Source organism: Triticum dicoccoides, chromosome 3B, assembly GCF_002162155.2.
Source record: "Triticum dicoccoides isolate Atlit2015 ecotype Zavitan chromosome 3B, WEW_v2.0, whole genome shotgun sequence".
Lineage (NCBI taxonomy): Eukaryota > Viridiplantae > Streptophyta > Magnoliopsida > Poales > Poaceae > Triticum > Triticum dicoccoides.
This window is the reverse complement of record NC_041385.1, coordinates 72,652,301-72,661,499: the sequence shown is the minus strand read 5'-3', so window position 1 is coordinate 72,661,499 and position 9,199 is coordinate 72,652,301. Positions and strand designations below refer to the sequence as shown.

Here is a 9,199-nt window from a genome sequence, read left to right as displayed (position 1 = left end):
GTTGTTCCTGCCGAGTGATTAGGGAGTGGATTTAGGGCACACAAGTATGGGGGCACGGAGTCCCTTGCACGTGTTTTTTCCTTGGGCTTTCGATTTTAAAATTTTCGTATCTTTTATATAAAGAATTCAAATTAAGTCCTATTTTTATATTCGTGTTTCTTGTGATGATGGCTTTCAAATAAGATCCATTTTGCATACATTTTGACAAATTTTGAAACAAAATATTAAGTTTCAACTCTTGAAACATACTACGAGCATCACGATTTTTGTGCCTACGAACAACAAAGAAATATTTTTAAATTTTATGTATGAAACTTGGTAAAAATGAGCAAGAAAATCACAAGTTTTAGATGAAAAAATGTAAATTTTAACGACTAAAACTTAAAAATTATTGTGCCCTCATGCGGAATCCAACTACTTCATGAATCGCAAGGCTATCGAGCAGCCGGGCAGGGCTTGGCAGGTGTGTGCCCCTGCACCTGTGTGGCTGCGTGCCCCTGTGAATTTCTGGAGTGATTATAAAAGCACTCGTTCATAGTTCGATCAGTCCGTAGTATTAATGTTTACAAAATGGGGCATCTTATTCTCATATATCAATAATCACAAAACTCTATTAAATGGCCATACTCTGATCACTAATCACAAAAAACGCTACCAAATGGTCATCTGACCTTGGCGCACTCTGCACACGGGAGGCGGCCTTTAGAACGGCACTTTGAGCAAGGGACCAAATCTGCTGCCTTTGTTTCAGCTCCAAGCGACTCATAGATATCCTCCAGCATGCCGAATGTGAAGGTTCCACCTTTCCTAACAGAGCCCACTCCTTTGCATTGCGAGCATGCCACCATCCGAAGATCACCACAACGCTTGCACATGTTTAAAGACCTGCGATGCAGTACCAATTGTTTTTAGTGAAGTAAGGGTACTACTTGGGTTTCATACTTTCATTACACTTTGAATTTTCTGATAAGAAATTGTTGGCAAGTTTATTTATGAGGTAAATACACCCGTGGTGCTTCAACTTGCCATGGATGTTCAGTTTAGTGCCTAAACTTGAAAAATACGTCGAACTGGTTCTAAAATTTGACACGAGCGTGCAAATACGGTGCTAATCACACCCGTAGACATAAAGTGCGTCGACGTGGCAGTGTATATCACTGATGTGGCACAGAGATGGCATGGGGCTCACTTATAACTACCCAACAGAATTACTTGAATATCTCTATGACTAGTGGGCCCGCTTGTCAGTACCTTAGACAAAAATAATATGAAAAATTCGTTTCACAGGAATCGAACCAGTAGCCAGATGCTTGCGCGCTGCCCATGCTAGCCACCACACCGAAGAAGCTTTAACATCCGGATGGCCCCTAAATCTTCATGTACATAAGCCAGAACTCATGTGTCTATAAATGGGCTGTAGCCAGTGGACCATTTTGCACACGTTATTTTTTTTAAAATATGTAAAATGTGCGTAAATAATAATCATAATGATAAAAGTAAGATTCAATATTCATGTGCAAATATCCATGTGCACACAAAGTAATTAAGTATATAGATGTATACCGTATGTAATAAAATAACTTACTAAAAACTATTCGGGCAATGTTTAGAAATATTAACTTATTATTTAGAAAATAATATTTTCAGAAAATAATTATTATTTAGAAAAAATATTTTATATGTTACTATTTACAAACATTTTAAAGCACTCATGGGTTATATTTAAAATAGTATTTTCCTAATAACATGTTAATATTTCTAAAAATTACAGGCAGATTTTAAGTAAGTTGTTTTAATACATACCTCTCTATATTTATTTTGTGTGCACAAGATATTAGTGTAGCATGAAGTAATTATTAATAACACATGAATATTCAAATCTAGCGTTTATTATTATGATTATTGTTAACATACATTTTACATTAAAAAAATAACCTGTGGAAAATGGGCCACAAACTGCAACCCATTTATGTATACAAGAGTTTTTGGTTCAATTACATTGATTATGAGAGTCTGATGTTGTTGACAAAAAAACATGTTTGGTGGAATTGTGAGCGCATATATCTCCCAAGCGTCAGGTCGCATATTCGATGCCCGACCAGTACATTTTTATGTTGATTTTCTTACTAATTACTGACAGGCAGGCCCACTAGTCATAGAGTCATATATAGTACTCAAGTAATTCTGTTTCGTACCTACAAGTGGGCCCCATGCCATGTCAGTGCCACGTCGACGCACTTTACGTCTACGAATGTGATTAGCATCGTATTTGCACGTTCGTGTCAAGTTATAGAACCAGTTCAACGTATTTTTCAAGTTCAGGCACTAAAGTGAACATCGATGACAAGTTTAAGCACCATCAGTGTATTTATCTCTTTATTTATGTAAGTTTAATCCGTGGATCCAGGCACTTGAGTTTTCACTTTACTTAAGTTTAAAGCACATCATAAATGTTGTGTTGTCAAAGCAAAATAATACTAATTCTGAAGCACAGCATACAAGAAGAGAGAAGGACAGATACAGTAGTCTGTTGGCGCCGAAAGGGATTCAGCTATCTGAGATCTGAAGGAAATACAGTGCCATCTGATTTCAGTTATTTCCCATAAACTCTTGCTATCTACTCCTACCAGATATTCTGAGCTACAGTACATTGTTGGAACTGCTTGGAAGAACAGATTAAGTGATGATGTATAGTAATTCATTCTTGTGATTTCGGTGACACGAACGACACAATGCGTAGTAATTCGACTTTTTTCTCAGTCGCAATGCTGTTTATGTTCTATCTGCAGGACGTAATTAAAGATGGCACTGAAGCGGGCAAACAAGCAGGCAAGCAAGAAGCGGGCAAGGAGGAGCAGGGACCTTCTCTGCGAAGCGGCGACGAAGCCGTCGACCCTCTGCGCGGCGATGCTGGCGCCGAGCAGAAAGGCGCCCACCGCGAAGCCGGCGATCTCGCTCTCCGTCAGCCCCTCCATGCTCGCTGGCTCGCGCTTCCAACGAATCCGCAGAAACAACTGCATGGTTCGGCGAACAAGGGGAAATTTGGATTAGAACGGAACAAACGGCCAGAGCAGAACACATCATCGTTAATAATCCAAGCAAAGCTATGATCAGTTCGTCACCTAGAGCTGGAAGAACGGGGAATCGATCGGTGCCACCTGCCACGGTCACCGAGGAGGGCAGCAGCGACCAGGAGAGGAAGAGGCTCTTTGCAGGTGATGCGCTTGGGCGGGAGGATGTTTGGCGGAGAGGCCGTCCGTCGCCAAGCGAGGAAGGAAGAGGATAAGGGAGCTGCCGGCGTAGATTCTTGGAACCTGGGTGCACATGCACCCGATTTAGCGAAAACAAATAAATTAAAATAGTAAAAAAGTCAAATATATTTGAACTATTTTGCAAAAAAAAAATGCCGGTGTATTACTCAAATGTAAAGTTTCATGACAAAATGACTTCTGTTATTGGCAAAAAGATAAGTACAAAATACAAATATTCATTTCTGAGCCCAGACTCATCTGCACTTTGTCAAGAAAAAATTCCCAAAAAACTCAAAAAAAATTGTGTGGTCGATAATTTGGTGCTTTAGGTGCACTCAAATTTGAGATCATTTAGAGATATGAGTAGCTCTCAACAAAAAACAAAAATTGGGTCAGAACAATACATGAACAGTAAACTTTTTTACAGACCTCAAATTTGTCTTTTTTACCAAGACCTACTCACTTGTCCAAATAATCTGAAATTTGGAGCGCAAATTTGGAGTGCACCTCACGCACCAAATTATCTACCATGCAAAAAAATAAAACTTTTTGAATTTTTCTAGTATTTGTTTTGAATTTATTTTTTTGCATCACGGGTGCAGATGAGCTTGGGCACCGAATTGCTACTCTCCTACAAAATGTGTGGATACAAATAGATAAACCTACGTGCTTTTTTTCAAAATGGAGTCAAAAGTTTTGCCTCATTGATTAATTAAGAGAATTTGCCCGGTTAAAAACGAAAAACCGGGCGAATACCAATACAAATGGAGCACAGACGAACTACTCACATGACATGAAACTCCACAACTGCACATGCGGCCGGCCACACTCTCCAAATACACAACATCCGCAAACCCTAAGGCACCTTCCAACCCACGACGATAACCCAATCAAGCAGCCTGGAACGTCTTGCCTTTGTCCACCTTCTTTTGTTTGCCCCTAATGACGTCCCTGTCAAGAGGCAAGCAATCGACTTACCCAAAGCAGGTCTAGCAACATCCATGCTGGCTAGCAAGTCACAAAGTTCCTTCGGCAAGAGAGCATTAGTATTTGGAGTAGGAGCCAACACATGTGGCTCAATGGTAATGCCACTCACAGGCATCACTTGTTCGATGGTCACAAATGAGGGAATGGCGGCAACATCTAAAACTATGCGCTCCATGATGCAGAGAGGTAGGTTGTTTGACGCCTGACAAGGCTCCGCGGGAGGGGGGAGGCGTGAGGACACCTGGTCCACCTTCGAAGCCTGGAAGAGTCCAAGTTGAGATGTTCATCGACAATGGCGAAACAGGTTCCCCACACAACATCTGCAACTCATGCATGATTTGCAGCAACAGAGTCACAACCTCGATGGAGGCCTCACCTTCTAAGTTCGGTAACACATGGGGCGTCGAACTAGTCCCAACACGAGGCGAGAAGCCAGAATCACGAGGGGAGAAGCAGCCATAGGGATCCACATCTTTGTCGCCCTCCAAGTCAACAACCAGCTTAGGCAGAGGAGGCGACATAGGAGGGAGCGGCACCTCAATCGTCGCAAGAGATAGCCTACCCAGAGCAACCTCTGCATGCTTCCTGCCCGCACCAGCCATTCGTGCATCGAATCAACCACATCACTAGAGGTTGAATCGCTTTCACATATGTAAGGAAGCCATGCCTTGTAGCTCAAAGCGTAGTAGCTCAGCTTGCGCAACAAAGACAGACTGAAGCACCACCTCGGCCAAGGCTGCAGAACCAGCAAAAGAAGATACAACCGATGTCCAAGATTCACGTCGAACCGCCTTGAAGGGAAGCGTTGTTGGGGAACGTAGTAATTTCAAAAAAAAATCCTACGATAACGCAAGATCTATCTAGGAGATGCATAGAAAAAGTGAAAGCATTTAGTTAACGCGGTTGATGTAGTCGAACGTCTTCACGATCCAACCGGTCCAAGCAACGAACGTACGGCACCTCCGTGTTTAGCACACGTTCAGCCCGATGACGTCCCTCGAGCTCTTGATCCAGTTGAGGATGAGGGAGAGTTCCGTCAGCACGATGGCGTGGCGACGGTGTTGATGATGTTACCGGTGCAGGGCTTTGCTTAAGCACTATGACGATATGACCGAGGTGTGTAACTGTGGAGGGGGGCACCGCACATGGCTAAGAGAACTTGATGTGCTTTGGGGTGCCCCCTGTCCCGTATATAAAGGAGGAGAGGGGGAGGCCGGCCGGCCCTTGCAGGGCGCGCCAGGAGAAGGGAGTCCTACTAGGACTCCAAGTCCTAGTAGGATTCCACCTGGAGGAAGAGGGGAAGGAAGGGAGAGGGAGAGGGAGACAGAAAGGGGGGTGCGCCCCCTTCCCTTGTCCTATTCGGAATCCCCATGGGGGGGCACCTCCCCTATGTGGGATGTCTTCACTCTCCCCTATGGCACATGTTGGCCCATTGCTTTCCCGGGGGGTTCCGATAACCCCTCCGGCACTCTATTTTTTACCCGAAACCACTCAGAACTCTTCCGGTGTCCGAATAACATAGTCCAATATATCAATCTTTATGTCTCGACCATTTCGAGACTCCTTGTCACATTCGTGATCTCATCCGGGACTCCGAACAAACTTCGGTCATCAAAAACACATAACTCATAATACAAATCGTCATCGAACGTTAAGCGTGCGGACCCTAGGGGTTTGAGAACTATGTAGACATGATCGAGACATATCTCCAATAAATAACCAATAGTGGAACCTGGATGATCATATTGGCTCCTACATATTCTACGAAGATCTTTATCGGACAAACCGCACAACAACATACGTTGTTCCCTTTGTCATCGGTATGTTACTTGCCCGAGATTCGATCGTGGTATCATCGTACCTAGTTCAATCTCATTACCGGTAAGTCTCTTTACTCGTTCCGTAATGCTTCATCTCGCAACTAACTCATTAGTCACATTGCTTGCAAGGCTTATAGTGATGAGCATTACCGAGAGGGCCCAGACATACCTCTCCGAAACACAGAGTGACAAATCCTAATCTCGATCTATGCCAACCCAACAAACACCTTCGGAGACACCTGCAGAGCATCTTTATAATCACCCAGTTATGTTATAACGTTTAATAACACACAAGGTGTTCCTTCGGTATTCGGGAGTTGCATAATCTCATAGTCTAAGGAACGTGTATAAGTCATGAAAAAAGCAGTAGCAATGAAACTATAACGATCATAATGCTAAGCTAACGGATGGGTCTTGTCCATCACATCATTCTCCTAATGATGTGATCCCGTTCATCAAATGACAACACATGTCTATGGTTAGGAAACATAACCATCCTTGATTAACGAGCTAGTCAAGTAGAGGCATACTAGGGACACTATGTTTTCTCTATGTATTCACACATGTGCTAAGTTTCCGGTTAATACAATTCTAGCATGAATAATAAACATTTATAATGATATAAGGAAATAAATAATAACTTTATTATTGCCTCTAGGGCATATTTCCTTCAGTCTCCCACTTGCACTAGAGTCAATAATCTAGATTACAAAGTAATGATTCTAACACCCATGGAATCTTGTGTTGATCATGTTTTGCTCGTGGAAGAGGCTTAGTCAACGGGTCTGTAACATTCAGATCCGTATGTATTTTGCAAATCTCTATGTATCTCTCCGCGACTTGATGCCATATTGAATTGAAGCATCTCTTGATGTGTTTGGTTCTCTTGTGAAATCTGGATTCCTTTGCCAAGGCAATTGCACGAATATTGTCACAAAAGATTTTCATTGGACCCCATGCACTAGGTATGACACCTAGATTGGATATGAACTCCTTCATTTGCTACTTCCGAAGCAACTATGTACTCCGTTTTACACGTAGATACCGCCACGATGCTTTGCTTGGAACTGTACCAACTGACAGCTCCACCATTCAATAAAAATACGTATCCGGATTGCGACTTAGAGTCATCCGGATCAGTGTCAAAGCTTGCATCCACGTAACCATTTATGACGAGCTCTTTATCACCCCCATAAACGAGAAACATATCCTTAGTCCTTTTTAGGTATTTCAGGATGTTCTTGACCGCTGTCCAGTGCTCCGCTCCTGGATTACTTTGGTACCTCCCGGCTATACTTATAGCAAGGCACACATCAGGTCTGGTACATAGCATTGCATACATGATAGAACCTATGGCTGAAGCATAGGGAATGACTTTCATTTTCTCTCTTTGAGTCTGACTCAACTTCACACCTTGTAACACGGGCAAGAACCCTTTCTTTGACTGATCCATTTTGAACTTCTTCAAAACTTTATCATGGTATGTGCTTTGTGAAAGTCCAATTAAGCGTCTTGATATATCTCTATAGATCTTGATGCCCAATATGTAAGCAGCTTCACCGAGGTCTTTCATTGAAAAACTCTTATTCAAGTATCCCTTTATGCTATCCAGAAATTCTATATCATTTCCAATCAACAATATGTCATCCACATATAATATTAGAAATGCTACAGAGCTCCCACTCACTTTCTTGTAAATACAGGCTTCTCCAAAAGTCTGTATAAAACCATATGCTTTGATCACACTATCAAAGCGTTTATTCCAACTCCGAGAGGCTTGCACCGGTCCATAAATGGATTGCTGGAGCTTGCACACTTTGTTAACACCTTTTGACGAGGACATGTATTAGGGGTAGGGTAACAGGCCTGACCTAAAGACCCTACCCATGGACACCGTACACTTTGTACTCGGCCCCTGGGCCAGATCACCGCACAGATTGTTGGAAATATGCCCTAAAGGCAATAATAAAAGGATTATTATTATATTTCCTTGTTCATGATAATTGTCTTTTATTCATGCTATAATTGTATTATCCGGAAATCGTAATACACGTGTGAATACATAGACCACAATACGTCCCTAGAAAGCCTCTAGTTGACTAGCTCGTTGGTCAACGGATAGTCATGGTTTCCTGACTATGGACATTAGATGTCGTTGACAACGGGATCACATCATTAGGAGAATGATGTGATGGACAAGACCCAATCCTAAGCATAGCACAAGATCGTGTAGTTCGTTTTGCTAGAGCTTTTCCAATGTCAAGTATCTTTTCCTTAGACCATGAGATCGTGTAACTCCCGGATACCGTAGGAGTGCTTTGGGTGTACCAAATGTCACAACGTAACTGGGTGACTATAAAGGTGCACTACAGGTATCTCCGAAAGTGTCTGTTGGGTTGACACGGATCGAGACTGGGATTTGTCACTCCGTATGACGGAGAGGTATCTCTGGGCCCACTCGGTAATGCATCATCATAATGAGCTCAAAGTAACCAAGTGTTTGGTCACGGGATCATGCATTACGGTACGAGTAAAAGTGACTTGCCGGTAACGAGACTGAACGAGGTATTGGGATACCGACGATCGAGTCTCGGACAAGTAACGTACCGTTTGACAAAGGGAATTGTATGCGGGGTTGATTGAATCCTCGACATCGTGGTTCATCCGATGAGATCATCGAGGAGCATGTGGGAGCCAACATGGGTATCCAGATCCCGCTGTTGGTTATTGACCGGAGAGCCGTCTCGGTCATGTCTGCATGTCTCCCGAACCCGTAGGGTCTACACACTTAAGGTTCGGTGACGCTAGGGTTATTAGGAAGACTTGTATGTGATTACCGAATGTTGTTCGGAGTCCCGGATGAGATCTCGGACGTCACGAGGAGTTCCGAAATGGTCCGGAGGTAAAGATTTATATATGGGAAGTTGTCATACGGTCACCGGAAAGTTTCGGGGGCATATCGGTATTGTACCGGGGCCACCGGAGGGGTTCCGGGGGTCCACCGGGAGGGGCCACCCCTCTCGGAGGGCCTCATGGGCCATAGGGGGCAGGGAACCAGCCCCTGGAGGGCTGGGCGCCCCCCCCCCTTGGGCCCATGCGCCTAGGGTTGGGGGGGAAACCCTAGTGGGGGCGCCCCCCTTG

At 43.5% G+C, this 9,199-nt stretch overlaps 1 protein-coding gene across 1 annotated transcript; it reads right to left on the bottom strand.

The window, feature by feature from the left end:
• Positions 1–513: 513 nt before the first annotated feature.
• Positions 514–3,296, bottom strand: LOC119274784. The gene is made up of 3 exons (XM_037555512.1): positions 3,123–3,296; positions 2,863–3,014; positions 514–885 (listed from the first exon to the last, which is right to left on the bottom strand). The coding sequence occupies exons 2-3, from the start codon at positions 2,973–2,975 to the stop codon at positions 663–665; spliced, it is 336 nt and encodes a 111-aa protein (XP_037411409.1). The 5' UTR covers positions 2,976–3,014; positions 3,123–3,296; the 3' UTR covers positions 514–662.
• Between the last annotated feature and the right edge of the window lie 5,903 nt (positions 3,297–9,199).